Raw genomic sequence first — 18,893 nt, forward strand, 5'->3', positions numbered from 1 at the left:
GCGCGCGCGCACGGCCACTCGAATGTGTCGTCGCCTGCGAGTCATAGTTTATTGCTCGATATCGGCACTCGGCAGTGATATCTCGCATTTGACGTTGGGCAGAATCCAGGCTACCCTCGGTCGCTCCACTCTCTTCTGAGAACGAATTTGTTGGAGGGCAGCCGGTGAGTGTCAGTAGGGGGACCGACTACCCTCGCGTCGCAAGCGCCAAAGCCTCCAGATTTATTGGCCTTTCAAGATCGAAGTCAACAAGAATGACAAAGCGCGCTTGGCGTTTTCCTGTGTCCGCAAATGCGCTACGTACATCTAGGTCCAGATGGCGCTCTGCAGACGGAAAAACAAGCCTAAAGGATCATGTGGCAAATGCATATACGTAGTGTACTGTCATTGATTATACGTTGCGCGAGAGACTATCGATAGTTGAACCGAAGACAAAAGCCAACGAACAAATTACAAGTGCCGTGGACCAAGCCAGCCGAGCCAATAGACCGTTGCTCCCACTGATTTATCCAAACGAGTGCTGTGTAGTATACTGGACGACGATCTCAGTATTGCATTAACTTTCTTACATAGAATTTAGCCCATTTCCTAGGGAAGTCGAATAATCGCGTGGTATGTAATATGAAAAAAAAACGCAGAAAGATCGTCCAGTGTAGACAATGCAAAAGCAGCCATAAAACAATTAAGAATTTACTTGAATCTACACCAACGACGCGTCGAATGATCGAGGATGGCGTCAGGAGTTCGGTTTCGGTTATAGCTCGCGCCGTGCAAGCTAATTGTCAACAGCCATCGAACTCGATGAGACTATGTGGAGACCGCTTCAATAGCGTGTTCTCAAAAATGACAGCTTGTGAGAAAATATTTATCTAATCAGATCGAAGTCATCTTCTGTTGAGTGTGCTTTATGGCACTCATTAAAGAAAGATAAGCGAGTATTTGAACGAGCATGGAGCGAGCTTTGACGTAACGAAGACTCGAAGCATACGAGTACGTTCGTGTAAATGGACGTAGACTGAAAATGGGATTTTATTTTTTATTTAACGTCATGATAAATCTAACAGAGGACTTCTGTTAAGGTTACTCGTTCTATTGAATATGAAACTCATGTCTGACAGTTACCTAAACATGCCTTGTCACAAGAATGCCACCTTCATCGCTCAGCCCAAGCGTAAATAATTTGCGAGGAAGTACTGTGAATGCTAGTCTGCGTATTTACCGCAAAGACAAAAATTTTGCTCTTTATAAATAAATCACAACGTTATCGTTATTAATAATAAAAACAGTTGATAAATTGTTTTAATTGTGATAACATAAATTGTACAAATGTACTCTCACAATATTATCAATATTTGTTTATAATTAACTTTATTACATAAATTCTTTAGCATGTTGATAATTATTTACAGACTTGTAAATACATGTATGTCCTTTTGACGGGACGTTATAAATAAACTGGCCTATAGTTACATGTAAACGATTAAAAATCTCACGAACAATACTTAGCAACGATACTTAGGGGTCGTATTGCCAAACCAGTTATTTATCAGTGCGTACAATGTCACGGCACATTTGCAATTCAGGTAAGCATGTCAAAACCAGTGTGTCTTTTCAAATTTGTTTGTCACCTTATATGTAGAATGAAATGCTATAGAACCTCTGTGACGTTCACCGGAACGCTTTTAATATAAAAAGTAAAAAAAAGAAGTTATGTTTGTAGAACGAAGTAATCATGGATTTGTTCAGCATAAAGCACGATTACGTCAATCCAAATCAAACAAACTTTAACTGAATCGGGGAATAACGTATAAGATGTATTGCGAAATCATGAATTATAGTAAACTAAGGTAAAACTGTTTGATATAGCTTTGCTTTGTTTCAACTGTTTGAAAGGCCCAAGATAAAACAGCACTATGTACGAAGATGCGATTGTTTCCTCATAGCAGTATGAAAGTGGCGGAGCAGTCGAACAAACTGAGCAAAGTTTGAGTATGAAATGCAAGTATCGCAGGATTAATAAAATGCATTAGTTGCCGATGCCAGTGTACTTGGCAATCCATTTGTAGTACTTGTGCACTCTGGTGTAAATGCCTGGGTAATAGACAGATCCGCACTCCATGCCGGAAGACACAATGCCGGCTAATTGTGCGTTGATGACAGCGGGGCCACCGGAGTCTCCTTGGCAAGCATCGGTGGATCCTTTGCCGGCGCAAAACATGTTGTTGGTTATAGGATCGCGTATGTATCTTCGGGCGCACACTCTCTGGTCGATCACCGATACGGTTGCCAGTTTCAAGACTGTCGAAGCCCTCTGATATTCCTAAAAGCGTAGCAGTTCGTTCAATGTCACGTATCATTGAAACGCTATCGCGCGATCCGGTTGTTCTACGACAACTTACGCCTTCTTTTCCATATCCAGAGATTATCATTTCGTCGCCAGTTTTTGGTGGGCTCTTGGCAACTGGGATGGCCTTCTGTCTTTCGTTGAACTTGATTGGCTTCACCAGCTATGCAAGTGCGACGTGACATTTAACGTTTTTCGCTTGGATTGCTTACTTACCGTGGCGTAAAAGGCATTACAGACCTTGATCAAACTGATGTCATTGTCGTTGGTGTAAGTATTGTAATTGCGATGAACGATCACTTTTTCGATTTGATGCTTTTGCCCTCCTCTGGACCTGTACGAAGATCCGGTGAGAATGGACATGCCATATGTATCTCTGTAAAATAGGAAGGGCCGCCCTGATTATCTGTCGGATGCAGTGACGCCCTCGAAGAGCGTCGCTGAAAAATCAACTCACTCGAAGCAGTGAGCGGCCGACAAAAGCCAATACTCTGAAATAATCGCGGCTCCGCAAATTGTCGATCCTAATTGAAGAAGTTGTGCCTGAAAAGGTATCATTTGTCGGTATACAGGATGGTAGATCACTTTGGCAGTGTGCCATTGAGTTTAGCACTTTCTCTATATCGAAACCAGTCGAGCATGAGTCGCACGAGTCGCCTAGAAAGGCGATCATCTTCTGGCGAATCAATCAAAATCGAATAAAAATCGAATAAAAATCGTCCAAACGCAACACTCACTTGGTACGGCGCTTCCGTGATCGGCGCGTAATCGCCTCCGACGATTTTGTCCATTTGTTTTTCGTCATTATCTGTAGCGAATGAATAAAAGTGGGCAAAGAGCGAGGTACGCCAAGTGAAAACGAAACAGACTTACCGATGAAGAAACAGCTTGCGCTTGAGATCAAGAGCGTAAGACAAAAGAGCTTCATGATGAAGTGCGCGAACGAAAAGCAATGGCGTAGCTGAGCAACGTGCTTTTATATTGACGAGTGCGCGCGCCGCGAAAATCACATGTGCCGTATGCAGCACTGATACGTCAGTCGCTAGTAATTTTACGGAATTTGTCTTGCTGCTTTGACACGCCATCCGAATCTAATTAATTCCTTTTATCAGCGAACTAACGGTATCTCGCGCCGACACTCGCGATCTATCGCGATGTAATCAACGCTACTTTTTACTCGCGAACGACTCGTGATCGACGCACACGCAAAGCGTTCGATCGGCAAAGAAATTTCCGCACTCTCGGTACTTTGTTATTCCAAGGTCTCGTTAATTTGCAACGCCCATTATAGTACTCTTGTATGTACATTTGTTGCCGCACAACAAGGATAAATCCTGTCCCGTTTGTGTATGTTTGCCGTCAAGTCATTTTTATCGATAATTATGCAATTTCACCGGAATCATTTAATTGCCGGCGAGCAACTCTTGTTTACTGTACTAAGAAAGTATTTTTAAAGATCGCATGAAAAATCGTTCGCAGAAAGAAGGCTACTCAAGGGGCCTGAATCATTCCTTTGACTTATCTCTTTTGTACGTGCCTTTTCTACAATCTACTTTTTCGGAAAAAAAAACTCTTGACAATAACAAATTATTGTTGTTCTCACCAGCCCACCTGGTGCCCGTAACACATGGCAACAAGCCAATTTCGCGCAGCCAAATCGCTTCAAAAGAATCAAGAAAGCGAATATACATCCTTTTGTGACAATCATAATTTAATATAACAATGCTCAAAACGATTACCATTGATTGACCCTCTTCTCGGTTCATGTACCGAGGGCAGGGGAGATCGTAGGTAAAGCAGGTGGATTATGATTTTAACCAGGGTTTTCACGTGCTACGAGATTACAGCGTTTTGCCAAATGTCACGTTAAAAATAAACGCTTATCGTCATCATCACTTGGAGCAAAAGGAAAATCAATCGGACGAACGAATGTGCGTAAAAATTATTTTTTCTTGTAAGCATTGGCAATAACGTGAAAGGTAATAGAGCAAATGCCACGCATGCCAAGCGCTGATGTGCTTGTGTGCGTCTTATGCTGCAATTCCATTTAAAGGATACTTGTGAAAAAGATACTGGAATGACAAGCAGAAATATGCGGTTTTCAAGATGTCACTTACTGTTAGTATATTTACTGCTAGAAACTAAACTACATGGTACTTTAGAAGCTAAGTTGAGTCTTGGACGCAATCCACCGTCGATATTTGAAGATTTGGGTGTAAACACCCGGATATTCCTCGGATGCACACTCCTTTCCACTTGATATAATGCCGCTCAACTGGCCGTCGATTACAGCAGGGCCGCCGGAATCTCCCTCGCAAGAATCAGTTTCACCGGTACCCGCGCAGAACATGTTGTCCGTGACCGTGTCCTCTGGTCGCGTGTATTTTCGAGCACATTCCTCGTTGCTTATCACACGAACTGTCGCGCTTTTCATTTGACGAGAAGAAAATTTACCCTCCTGTAAAGAGACAGTCACGGTTGTAGCGTGCTACCGACAATCATTCGCCGAATCGCACGATTTTGTTATTCGACGGCACTCACGCCTATTCTTCCAAAGCCAAAAATCTTCATCTGGTCGTTTATTTCGGGAAGCTTAGCCGTGAGTGTTATCGATTTCTGCTGTTGATTAAAGTTTATTTTGTCAGCCAGCTGTCAACACATTGCAAAATTAATCATCGCTCGGTTTTTTATAAGAAATCACGTGAAATTATTAAGCTATAGCTACCTCGATTAGAGCTATGTCATTGTCAAAAGTTTCCGAATTATAATCTTTGTGTATTATGATTTTCCTCAGACTGTGTTTCTCTCCTGCTCCTTTGTAGCTCGAACCTGTCATAACTACCAGTTTTTCAGTGTCTCTGTCAAATAAATATGCAAGATTAGAAGCCAATTTTTCTCCAGTTAAACATTATGCAGTTAATCACTTACGCCATACAGTGCGCAGCAGTCAGTATCCACTTCTCGGAAATAATTGATGCTCCGCATATTTGTATTTTGTTTTGAATAATTTGAGCCTTGAATAGGTTTGTAAGAAAATTATGAAGGTACGATCATTATAAGATCATTTTAACTACAATACGTAATCCCAAAGAATTTATTAAGAATAGAATCGATAGAATTAACAATGTTTTACATTGATCTATACGGAAGGTAATACTTACGAGATAGGAAGCTTCTTCAATGGAAGCTACCAGTCCTCCAACAATTTTTTCTTTCCTGGTATCACTCGACTTTTCATCTATTCAATAATACAAAATGAATATATATCGTAGATGTCTATTTCCGCAGAAAAAATGCATTGATTCGGCTGTGTAGGAGAAGAAAAAAGGAGCTTATTTTCAATCTTCGAGGCAAGCCTGAAGACAAGTGATTTTCAAGAGAACGTCCTTAATGCAACTACAAAATTTAAACATCTATGCTTTTAATCCGACGCAATTATTTTTCCTTTTCCTTTTCCAAATCATGATGGTTTGTTGGATTTTAGCGCTTCTATCGAGAAAAACAGCCGGTTATCGAGCATCCGGGTCGACGAGCCCATAAATCGCAAAAATCCAAAAAAATCAATAGCATGCACCGAGTTTGAAAATTCCGCAAAGAATTTGCTGTGGAATCGGCATAACAAATAGCAATAAGATCTGTTTACCTATATAAAATCCGTAAGTCGCTACAGCGAAAAGTAAAAGATTTACCAATTGGATCATCTTTGCGTATAAGTTAGTCGGCGTTCTCCGCGTTTGAGACTATGCCTATTATACGTCTTTTCTGGGTTTACTTATATAAGCCATTTTTTAACAACTTACGTCACGGATTAAAATTTATTTTATGCAAATAACTTGTTGTACAGATAAGAGTTACTACCACATGTAAAAAAACGAAAAAGAAATGTAATCACAAGTGTACTCTCAGGCATTCCTCTAACGAATTCCACAAGTGAACGTTATTCCGGCTGTTTAAATAATAATAGAGCTCTGTTGTATTGAATTGCATTACGATAAATAACATTGCGGTAAATCCAGGTGGCTCGGAGAGTATGTATTGCTGCTAACGATCGTTGGCACGGAAAGGTAATTCGTGTGTCATCGGTTGTTGTTGACGAGTGCACAGGTGCTCCGGAAGGTTCGCTTCGTATCGTTGCAACAATGACAAAAAAGAACGGATAGGCGAAAGCCCTGCTGCAAATTGCCAGCTCGCACTGTGCGTAGAAAGCCCGAAGGCGGACGACCAAGATTAGTTGCCGATTAATGTTGAAGCACGCTCGAGGAACGTGCAAGCACTTTGGGGCCGAACCGACCCCCAAAGTACGCGATTGAGTCGGGAAGGGCAACAATGGCGAAAAATAGAAGACTGCAGAACCCGTGGGTCAGCCAGAAAAAACGGGAGAGAGACCTGCTGGCCCGACCGCGAGTACTTGCAACAAAAGAGGCCCGAGCCCCGCACGTGCGTTCAAGGTCGAGCAGAAGCGAAACCGCCATGGTGCACGCATCTCGAAGCAGCGAGAGACCGGGGGGGGGGGGGGGCGCTCGTGCCTCAGGTGCATCCCGTCGAATTCGAGCGTGACACTGCTCTCCCTTGACGCCTAACAGCACGCGTCGGCCGCAACGAGCTGCAGCTCGCTCCCTAAATTCAAAATATTTGCTCCGAGCCTCAGCTGCTGCCTTGATTGAACGCCAAGGTTCAAGAGTAATGTGTCGTCGGTAAATGGAGATTTGGATAGCAAAAGAAAATCGGGCTGCGTAATCACGGGGGGGGGGGACGTGGCCGCATGAAAAAGCGTAATACGGCACGGCGAATCGGCTCGTTCGTAGGCGTCGCGGTCCATTCGTTCACGAGGCGTGAATCGCGCATAGTAGCCGTGTATAGCGATGCAGAGGAGGTAAAGTAGCTCTCTCGGCAGGTGCTTCTCTCGGCGATGGAGCGCGCGAATGAAATGTCAAATGGGGCCGCGAGATGCGGTGAAAGGCACTCGAGCGAGACTTAGGAAGACCCTCGGTGGCTGTTGTTGTTGCCGTTGCCGTTGCCGCTGATGTTGTTGTTATGGATGCTGCATGCCCGACTCATCCTCTCATTCTCTCGCGATTGGCGTTGCGTAACCTTCGCATTATCCAGGTCGAGATGCAGCGCTCAGTACCATCTATCCTCTTTTGCAACCAGCATCTCTTTCCTTCGTTCTACGAGCTGCTGCCGCTACTGCTGTGCGTTACATCGACGCTTTCGAATCACGTCGAGAGGCGCTGCCACGCTGCTGCGGGGATTACTCGTCGTCTCTTCATTGTTTTTTATTGTTTAGGAAGATGCCTTGGCGCTATAGGTTAATTGCCTTTGTGAGCGGAACAAATGTTATATAAGCGGCGTATAATGAGTTTCCAATCTTACTTGAATAGCCAGATCACGATAATTATCGCCATTAATTTACCCATTGGTTTTCTTCGGAATATTCAACGTTGCTACGTGATCCTGGCTACGAAAAATACACCAAGAGTTAACGTTGCGAACGTTTTCTTGCGATGTGTGGGCGTTCCGATTCACCTTCACGCGCAGAAAACTTGAGTCTTTGACGATAGCAAAGACGACGACGATAACACGAGCAATGAAAACGTGGCGTTGCGAACAAAGAATTTCCGCTTGTCGAAGACTCGCGACTACTTCGGAGCGATCGTTTTGAACCCTAGATGATAAAAGTGACGATTGTAAATAAATCATTGTCAAAGTAACTGTAGGAAAAAATTAATTACTCTACTTCGACAAGCATAAAATATGCAATTTTAATTGCAGTTTTAATGCAGCTTAGAGACATTTTAAATATGCAGAGCCCACTTCAGAACAGCGTTTGAATCATTCAAATGCTAACTATGAGATATCTTGAAAATGAGTATCGCAGACATGGGAATTGAGGAGTTGAAATGCATCAAGCTCAAATTTATGACTGGAAAATAAAGTGAACAATGGGTCGCGGTCTATCTGGTGCGCTGAGGTGTAAAAATGAGAGATCTCGAAAAAATAGAAGCCTAGCTTCAAATAAAATAGACAAGAATATTGTCGATATTCAATATATTTTCAGGCGCATGAGCTCTTCTGTAAAAGGCCCATGTAACCCGATGATTCGTCGAACGATAATTCAATATAGGACGGCTCACCGTTATTGTTACGACATCGTTGACTCAGTCTCATCGAGAGAGGACAGTTTTTAATACTCGCCACACAAGGATTCCGCTGACCGATTGACGTCTTCGCTCGGCATTCGCCGCGTCGCCCTATTCCTTCGCGCTGCCAAGGATTAACCTTGGAAGTTTCAAATTTCCGAGACTATAACAGCCTTATGACGCAGCTCTGTCGAACAACCTGTTTCTTTTCTCTCGTTCGACTCCGAATCGAGCCCTTCGCTCATTACTCGCTGCTTAAAACTACTTTTTCAAACTCACTATAATAAAATGACAGATGAGCGTTTATATTTCTAAATTGTGCCTCGCTGCTTCCCTGGAAACGGCTGTAATGGTCGTTTTTCAAAACGCCATTAGAAAGTTTCTACTTTTTTACTCATTTTTACTGCCCAAATGAGAAAATCGGCATTTTACGTTGCGGTCGCTCATCATTTACGACAGTTTTCAAATGCTAATCTTTGAAAAAGAAATAACTGCTGATCGTTTTTCACCACTTACTTTTATTTGTTATTCAAAGTCGGTGAATTCATCGATAAAAATTTGGAAAGTTATGGAACATTACGTAGTTCGCATGATTACGGCATATTAATATGAATGAATAACAAAACTTGAATTAATATCGGGTAGTTTGTTGATTAAAGCGAAAAAAGGGAGGAAATAACACGATAATGATAATAAATCTGCGGTGGGAAAAAGCAGATCGCATCGTGGTAACTAAAGAATTTCCGTGAAATTTATGCAGCTGCACTTTTACTTACAAACGTGCGTAACAGTTTGAAAAACGGGACTGTTTGACTAGTTGATATCTTCTGAAGCATGCAAAGCGCGTTAAATACCTATACGCCGCTATCTTATTAATAATTACTGGTCAACAAAGTGACATTCAATTTTCCGTTTAAAAAGGACCAATGAAAACGATGCTTTATTTGACGTCTCGTAATATTATACAATTTTTGCATCTTCAAAAATTGACGAAAACAAGAAACGTCGAAAGCAGTGACTTATTAATCCAGTTTCAAATGTAACATTGGCATTCTCAACTCAGTTGAGTTGAATGTGAACTCGGTGTCATCCTCAAATATAAATAATATTGAAATAGTCAATCGACACACAGTCGACTTTGTCATCTGACGAGAGTAACTTGGACCGAAACGCTTTGTAACGTTTCGTTACCGTCTGTCAACTTTTTAAAGCTTTCTTAAGCTTTGTATTATGAGAACAATATACGTAATTATACACAACAACTAACGAATAGCATATAACATATTGACTAAGCAGTACATAGAACTGTCGAATGCACTGGTCCTCATTGTGGAATTACTATTACCTAGAGCACAAATTGATAGTGGGATACTGTAACGAGAACACTGCCGAGGGAGAGGGACAAGGACTTGTTCAATGGCTACACTGAAATCGTTCAAAATTTGTAGCTCAGAAGGTAAAGTACAAGTAAAAGGCATTGCAAAGGTATAGAGAGAGAGAGAGAGAGAGAGAGAGAGAGAAAAGGGGATGGCTGCAGAAAAATTGCAAGAGGAAGCTGTGGGAAGTAAAGAATTGCGCGAGGCGCGATTGAATGCACCTGCAGCGCTTGTGTGTGTGTGTGTGTAGTTGGCTGCCGCTCACTTCCTATCGAGATATCCTGCATTGCCGGCACGAGTGCAGTAGGCGAATATCGCCAAAAAAGGAGAAGCCATTATGCATTAATCTTAGTGCTTCGAGACGCTACAAGCACGAAGCGACTACTCGGCCGTTTTTACAATAATTGAACATTAAAGGTGGCTCGATTTTCTACGTATCTCGATACTCGATTCTATGCTATCACCAGACTTGGCTAACTATCGCTTTTTTCTCTCTCGCTCGCGTTTGTACTGATTGCCTTGCCTTTTCTTTCGAACCTTTTGCGTAGCTACACTTAAAAGCTTATACTGGCATTCTTTTGCGCGATTCAATCAAGCAAAACTTTTGGTCAGAATACTCACTCCCTTCGTCTATATTTCACGTTCACGCAAACTCAGCGTAAATCTCACTCACTTCGAATATAAAGTGTTTTCAACTATGAGTTTTCATTGACTAACAAATAGTCAATTGAGAACAGTCTAAATGTTGAAAAGATTTTGGATTAACGTGCAAATTTTTACTTCACGGCACAATTATATTATAAGATGTAGGATTGAAAAATGAGGGAGAGAGGTAAATAAAGTTCACGCTCGACTTATCAGCTTAAAGCAAATGTGTATTTTTAAAAAAATGATGTATTTTCTTCGTGAACAAACGTTATTGTATGAAAAACCGTTTGGCTATGAGATTGGTGCATTGATGAGTTTAGAGGCGAATCCAATAATGGAAATACATGACTCGTGGGCTGTTGGGATGATTTATCATTCATGATGCCATTAATCCATTGCAAGTAATTAGCAGCTCTTGTATAGAGTCCGGGAAAGTAATAATCGCCACAATCCATACCAGCAGAAACAATTCCAACGAGTGTTCTATTTATAACAGCTGGTCCACCAGAGTCACCTTGACAGGCATCTGTGGCGCCCTCGCCGGCGCAAAACACACTGTTCGTAATCGGATCGTTATCTGCAGCGTACTTCTGCCTGCACTCCTCAAAATTAACCACTGGGATAGTAGTCACTTTCAACTTCTTTGAAAATGGCGCACCTTCCTATTAAGCAATTAATTATATTCATTCAATATTTATTTTGCCTTTTCGTAAAATCGGGCACTCCCATTACTAATTTTATTGAAAATTGGAATGCAGAAGAAACAGCAATGATTATAATTACAATTTTCGTGATTGTCTGTAATAAGTATACTCACTGCGTCTATTTCCTTTCCAAAACCAGAAACAGTAATGAGTTCTCCAGCTACAGGTACTGTAGTAGCAATCTGAATAGGCTCTTGATTTGCATTGAATTCAATGTTGTCTATCAGCTACAAATAATGAAGCTCATGGTAGAGTTTCAATCATCAACACGACTTATTTCTTAAAGTCATTATAAATTAATCATTTTATACCTCAATCAAGGAAATATCGTTATCACTTAAATCTTTATTGTAAGCGGGATGCATGAATATTTCTTTCACCTGATGACACTGTCCACTTGTAAGTTCGTCGGAGCCTGTAACAACTGAGAAAACCGAAGCAGAAGCCCTTCAACAAAGAATTTGTAGGTAAGCCGATGCGTTTTATGTGAGTAGCTTGTAAAATTATAAGCCACTTAACCAGCTTCGGATGAAAAATAATTTTATAATATTTACTAACGCTACACAATGAGCAGCACTGAGAATCCAACGTTCTGAAATTATTACACCTCCACATATTGGTTCTCCATCTCGCAAAAGTTGAACCTAGATACACATTTTTTGAATAAGTTCAATTTTCAATTTTTTCACACTTCCAACGAGTCCGCAAATTCCGATATACTTGGAATAAATATTTTACCTGATAAGGTAATGCGGTGATGGAAGTTACTTCACCACCAATAATTCTGTCTAGTATATAGTCAAAACGTTGTTCCTCTGTTTCAGTTCAAAGAACGACGCAATTAAATAGCACATCTAATGACTACGTAACGTGTACAATGGAAGATCTGACTTTGTACTTACCGATCGGAAAGGCATTAGCAATCGCAATGAGGAAAGAAAAAATCAAAAGTTTCAACATGTTTGCAAGGGCTTATGTTTTTCGAAATAATTCGTTTCTCTATCACACCTTCCAGTAGTTGTCGACCAATTTTCAATCAAATTGAAATCGCGTGTCGTTTTATTGAAAACGAATACGCTGAGAATTGCGCTATTACTTGTGTCAATAAGCTGGTAAATATTAGCTTATATCTGCATTTTTCAATTTAACAAAAGTATGTTATTCATCGCGCCATTATACTCCCGTTATCTGTCAAACTATTTGATCAGTCTTCAGACAAGTGGCGGTTAATAGAACTTGCAAACCTACAAAGATATTCGGTGACGTTTTCAAAATCATTTTCGAAGGATGGCCTTTAACCGAGCAAGCTCATCGGGTATTTAAACATTCGTTAAACATTAAATTCACATTAAGGTACTTGTATCACACTTTAGTGGATGTGCATAGCTGCGAAAAGACTAAATTGAAAGACTAAATATAATTATAATTAGGGATCAAACATTGACATGATGATTACTAAAACTGCAATTCATCAATATATTACAGCAACAAAAATGCTGCGAAAGTTCAAAGTTAGCGATCAACGACACATATTAATACGAGTACTTTACTGTACGAGTAACATCATCAAATTGCAACATTGTAGTAGCTGTATGGTGCTGGAATTAGATGGTCATAAAATAAACGTATTTAGCATCGCTTAGTTTTTCAAAAGAGCAGCATGGTTATTAAGAATGTGACGACGGAAAAACCTTCCATTCTCAGACAGCTTGCCCTACATCTACCGTGTATGAGAGGAGATTAATAAATTACGTATATCTCAAAAATTGAATGGTCGATCTATTTGAAACTTGGAACATGTAAAAGTTAAAAGTCTAATTGCAATATGATGTAAATCGTGCAACAAATATTAATCAATTCAGATTGTATCAAATATTAAAAGATACAATAATTTCTCTCGATCCTTATTATTTGTTTATCATCTCGTTTGACTCTCGACTAACAATCTCGACAGCTTTTGCAAACCATTGTCTGCCTTCCTTCTCTCGATCTTTGTTTCTCTTACCTGAAGCTTGGCCATGAATCGTGACGATCATCCGACTCGTCCTCCCGCTCAAAATCGAGCCTTCGGACAGTGTTGCGCTGAACGCTTTCACGGGGCTTCTTCGTGGCACTTAACGTAGCCCCCAATGTACCAGTGCTCTCGCTGCGCCGACACTCAATCCATCGCTTCGCTTCTTTTGTCTTCTCTCTTCGAGAGGCCAAAAAAAATACCGAGCGTCCAAAACTGATTTTCACTGTGTCAAATTTGCGCGTCCACATTTGCGACTGCCTGCTACTCATCGACTATTATTATTAATCGGATCATTGAATTCAGCTATAAACAACTTTAGTCTGTTTATTAACCCTTCACTCGTATCGAGAATCTGAGCACCGATTCTAAGTGGTTTTATTGAAGGTCTTATCTGAGTACGGTTGTAGATGAAGAATCAAGTGGCTTTTCAAATAAATTGTTATTGCTCTTACTAAATAAAGCTCCGAAGTAGTACCGAATTTGTAGGGAATAAAATTATTTAACAACATTACAAATCAAATATGACTTGTGAAATGCAAAACACCTGAATAAAATAAATATTTTTAGATTCTCTTAAGTTTAATGTTGAGTATTATAAATTGAATGCAAAAAGTTAATGTAACAGAAAAATATAGAAATTCGCATCCAAATCTTTACAACAGCTATCATTAAGGTTCTTAATTCTTCATTAAGGTAATTTAAGGTTCAAGAAAAGTGCCTTGTCAGTGCATATACGCAAATCGAGAGACTCCTCTTGCCTGATGGAACAAGTATCATGGTTCGGTTTTCGCAAGGGGGTTTCTATGTAAATTAATTGCCACTTTTGTTTGATACTGCATACAACTTAAAAGCTACTACTTGTTCGAAAAGAGATAATATCAGCAAATAAGCAATCAGTTTTCTTTCCTACGTCTCTTTTTCTTAACCGCAAACGATACCTGAATTGAAATTGATCATAAAATTAGAATAAAGCAATGTCAGTATATTTGCCTAACATGAAAATAAGTAGGGCACACAAGAATTTGTACATTCAAATATAAATATATAATAATGAAACTTAGAACAGGAGGTATGCAACAATCTCCCGGGGTGTGGAATATGCAGATAAAATGAAAAGAAAAATCGAAAGATGATTTGGCGAGGAGAGGGCTGACGCCATCGCCGTGTAGGAGCGTGAAGCACGAGAAGAGATAAAGACGCCAAGGAGAGGAGAGAGAGAAAGAGAGCGGAACCGGTTTTCACAGCGGAGGAGAAGCGAACGCCGAGGAGAGAAGATGCAAAGAAAAAGATAACCAGAAAAAAGGGAGACAGACAGAGCAAGCAAAACACGGGGAGGGAAACCGGTCAAGCTGCAGCTCTCCAAAGTGGAGTAAAACTTTATTGCATCTCTCAAAGTATCTCGACACAGCGTCCCTCCTGCTCCCTCTTTTGGACTCTGTCCAAATTGAGCTTCAGTTGCGCGCCGTTATACGGCCGCTGCTGCTGTCGTACTCAGCTCGATAGTCAGGCCGTCTCGTTCGAGAAAGAAAAAAAAAAAAAAAAAAAAATACGCACTCATAAACTTGTCTTCGGTGGGCAGCTCTTAAAATCATCTGAGCCTTGTATTATTCGATTCGACAGTTGCACTGATCGCATAATACGTGAATTCAATACAAAAATAATACTCAATGTCGCGTGTACTCCGCGAAGGGGTAAAAGCACGGTGGCATTTTTCGAGGACAGAGATGAGAAGCAACTTTGCTGACACTTATCTGTCTCGTGCATCGTGCATTGACATTGCCTGCGCTCGCATTCACTGAAACGTGCTCTCGGTATATTTTTGCTCCAGTGAACGTAACGCTAAGGCAACGATGGCGCGCGGGATAGACTTTGGAAAGTGTGGGACAATTTTTCCGCGCATGTAAATGGGTAAGCTTGTACGCACGTACGTCGTGATTCGCCGTGACGAAAATAGGTTCGTCACGCACTCGACAGCATGGCGCGGAAATTCCCATTTGTTCCTCGCTTTTTTCTACGTCTCTTTACGCGATCGCAGTTCATATGTGTTTAGATAAAAATTAACGCTCCTCGTCTGTGTTACGCTGCTGTTTGCTTGCAAAGCAATGGCATTGGTCAGTCGATTATAGTCTGACGATGGTCAGCCAAACGATGTCTACAGCGTGTCCTGTTTTTACGCTCAATTTATTACCCAGTCCCAAGACAATCGGCTTATCGTTGTGAACGTAAGCATTGAATTACTGCTCGATGCGTTTCTCTAGCGGCGATCAATTGATTGCGTATACGAGAGCGAATTGCCCGAGAGCGATGGGCCCCAAGCGAGTGCTAATTAAAAACTGAGTCAACTGTAATTACTGCCTTGGCAGGTAGGCAGGTAGGCAGGGCACGAGGCTCGCGAAGAACTCGGCCGAACGAAAAAATGCGCTCGCGAGCTGCGCCAAAGCGAAAAGTTTCAAGGATAGAGACTCAAGGATAGAGGCGGTCGCGCGGGAAAGCAGCCCATTGGTCGCGAGCAGGCCGCGCACCGCTTAGAATTCGTCGTCTCTACCTTGGTCGGCTGCCTGCAAATGCACTCTTCTCTCCGATGGAGATTATGCGTCAGTGCTTTTGCGTAGCGACGGAACTCTACCAACGATTAATGATTTTTTCCGCGCCGGCGATCCGCGTTCCACTCGATTAATGCTCGTTTGCTTACTCTGCCGTGTGATCGATGGACGCGCGCGTGCGATGACTTGGAACGCGTCGATCGTAAGAACGGAAAAGTCACGACGAGCCCGCTTCGATTGAACGTGCAAAGCGGCTTCTGATCGCGCAGAGGCGCGTCAAACAAACGATGACAAGCGTTGTCCCCCCGAGGTATATTTGCAAGCAGATCTCGCATATAACGTTTGCGCGCCACCCATGCTACTTTACGCGGATGCTACAGCTGTGCGCGACACAGCCACCGATTTAGATGATTACAACGATCAATATATCCGTCGCAAAGTATAGCCTGGGCTGAGCAATGAATTGGATAAGACTCGCGGAGCCGCAGGAGTCTTTATCGAGTCCATCTGGCACTGGTTGGATAAACGATCGGTCGTCGTTTGCTCGAGCCGAAGCGAAAGCAACGGAGCGCGCGCGCGCGCGCGCGCCAAAGTTAGCCGCCAAATTTGCAGCGCTGAGACGACGTTGGCCGCGGCGCTTGGCGATCTCGCCGGTAGAGTCGCTGCGCTACAGCGCTCGCGGCCTCGCGCTCGCCGCGCGGTTCTCCGGTCCACGAACAGTCGCCGGAGCGGAGAGGGTGTTGAACCGAGCGCGCGGCTTCCTCCCCCGCCGTCCGCCATCTTGGCACTCCGGAGGCCGTGCGCGCCAACGATGCCGCTGATCGCGAACTCGACGTCCGATTTCCAGTCGTCGCTGGCCTGCCCCTTGCTGGATTACTACTCTTCTCGCCGCGTCTGTTCCGTAAAAATTTTACAAACGACTTGGCGCATTGTTCGTCAAGTGTGACCCAACTGAAGCATTGTATTTTCAGCCGAGTTTCGTTTCTCTCTTTGGCGCGCATCCCTGCATGGGTCGTATAGCGTTCGAGCATTTGGTCTAGTCGAATTGGGGTTGGAGATGGCTGTGGGAGCCGACGACTATACGGACACGATTTGGAATCGCTGCAAAATATCGCGCCAATGAACGCACTGTTTTCCCCCAACTTCCTTGTGTCTAACTAATAGCCTTCCTTTTCCTCCGTCACCTTATCCGCAATTTTACTCGTGCAAACGACGTTAGTCGTGCACCGAGGCAGAGTGCTTCGCAATTGAGAAATTCAGCAGTTGACCGAGCAGAAAGAACAGCAGTCGAAACACAGCTGTTTGTAGACGGAAATAATATAATTATTAATTATACAATGCATAGTGGTCCGTGATACGCCGATAACTTGTATGATGAATTATAATTGACTATCTACGTCAACGGAATCGTCAGCCATATGCTCGAGCAAAGTAAAGCAAACAGTGCGTTATATCATTGGAAACGTCCTCAAATAAAATGCGAAAAGCATTCAATGTCAAATGCCACATGGTCATATAAATCATCAAAAAAGATGTTTGCTCAACGTGTTTCTGTTATGACTTATCAACGAGCAATTAAAGGACTCGAATGGGTCGCGGAAGACAAGTCCCCTTGATGTGTAGTGAAAACTGTCCGAACGAGTGTTTTCGTGAAATGAAATCGAAACGTAGAATGGCAATGCGGAGTCTTCCTCGAAGAGAGAACGCATCGGCGACGTTGCGAGCTATTGTTAAGACGATCGCTGGGTGCACAGCACGTGCAGCGCACCGACGACGAGTCAAAGAGAAACACGTGGGCAGCCGCTGATGAAGCAAGGCGATCGCGTTGCCCGTGATAAAACTCAACGGGCTCGTTTTAATTGCGCCACAATGCGCCAAGAGGAGGAAAATGTCCGTCGCGCCGCTGATGCAGGCGGCCAAGAAGGCCCTCCGCAGATCGCAAGCATGCGACTGACGACAATGCGATTACGACGCGCGGCGCGAACCTCTTCCCGTGTAAGAAAGTCAAAACGGCCCAACATTGGCACAGCAACGTTAACCAAGACTGCCGGTACAGGTCGCCAGTGCTGGTCCAACGTCATCCGGGTAACGAAATGATAAGAATGGGCCAAGGTTATATTTTCAGTAGTGAGCCATTGCCGACGCATTGACCATGGCTAAGTACTGGTAACGCAATATTTGTTGTCATTGTCGGACAAACACACTATCAAGCTAATAAATAAGAACGCATTTTTTAGCGTCAACGTTTTCTTTATTTATTATTGAATTATTTTACATACTACATACTCATGTAACTATTTATTTAAAATTTAATTGCTAACATTTTCAAGATAAGTATGACGAGTAACAAATTAGGTAACAACAATATTTATACAACATTTATGTTAATACTAAGAGGTCAAACTTAACGAACAATAGTATGTGCACTCAACCTAATTAAAGTAAATACATAGATAAAAAATGTCAATTATCTTATAAAATTTACCTCGAGCATCGATTATTACGTTTTTGGGATAAGTCAAGCGCATCAAGTATTTTTATAAAAATATTGTCATTGTCGCTACAGCTGCTGCTCGACGATGAACAGAGAATTTTCCTTTTCAAGGATCTTGATTTTTTGAGATATGAATAACTGTTCAGCATTGCGTGGTATAATGAAAGCTACTCGGAAAACACGATACTTATCATATATTTTAGGTTAAAATGTTATTATTAATATTCTTTATAAACATGCGCATCATGATTAACGATTAGTATTGGGCCAGCGCCGGAAAACAAAAAATATTAAAATCGTTCAAAAATAGATTATTGGTACAGTATTGGCTGCCGGTGCTCGGGCCATTCTTATCAATTCAATGTTGGCTCAAAGCCGGTCCAGTGCTTGACAAAACTAGGTTCGGTTGCCAGTGCTCCAACAGTATTGGGCCGTTTTTGCAGTCATGGCAATTCTCACACGGGTTGTTAGCCTTGTCGATCGCGCGTGAGCTGGAGCAGGTGTCGAAAGCGTTCAATCGCCTGGAATACCATGCAGCGCGAACGCGCAAATAATTTTGATCCGTCGATCGACGCGTATAATCGCTAGTTTGCTCTCGATTAGAATTGGCTGCGTGTTCCCGTGGTAGTC

The 18,893-nt window shown here is 42.2% G+C and overlaps 2 protein-coding genes across 3 annotated transcripts in view; both read right to left on the reverse strand.

Moving 5' to 3' along the window:
• The window catches only part of LOC131669592 (uncharacterized), a 74,149-nt gene that overhangs the window by 27,339 nt on the left and 27,917 nt on the right, over nt 1–18,893 (reverse strand). The window lies entirely within an intron of this gene.
• LOC131669593 (trypsin-like) lies at nt 1,228–3,278 on the reverse strand. The gene is made up of 6 exons (XM_058944581.1): nt 3,218–3,278; nt 3,082–3,152; nt 2,802–2,887; nt 2,585–2,720; nt 2,400–2,507; nt 1,228–2,320 (listed from the first exon to the last, which is right to left on the reverse strand). The coding sequence occupies exons 1-6, from the start codon at nt 3,270–3,272 to the stop codon at nt 2,027–2,029; spliced, it is 750 nt and encodes a 249-aa protein (XP_058800564.1). The 5' UTR covers nt 3,273–3,278; the 3' UTR covers nt 1,228–2,026.

The sequence above is a fragment of the Phymastichus coffea genome, unplaced genomic scaffold, assembly GCF_024137745.1.
Source record: "Phymastichus coffea isolate CEN01 unplaced genomic scaffold, Cenicafe_Pcof_1.1 PCOF00095, whole genome shotgun sequence".
Lineage (NCBI taxonomy): Eukaryota > Metazoa > Arthropoda > Insecta > Hymenoptera > Eulophidae > Phymastichus > Phymastichus coffea.

Excerpts from the sequence above, each read along its gene's own strand:
- LOC131669593 (XM_058944581.1), bottom strand. The coding sequence starts at position 3,272 with ATGAAGCTCTTTTGTCTTACGCTCTTGATCTCAAGCGCAAGCTGTTTC. Across the intron at positions 2,888-3,081 it reads TCACGGAAGCGCCGTACCAA|GCACAACTTCTTCAATTAGG; the intron begins GTGAGTGTTGCG and ends ATACCTTTTCAG. Across the intron at positions 2,508-2,584 it reads ATGACATCAGTTTGATCAAG|CTGGTGAAGCCAATCAAGTT; the intron begins GTCTGTAATGCC and ends GCACTTGCATAG.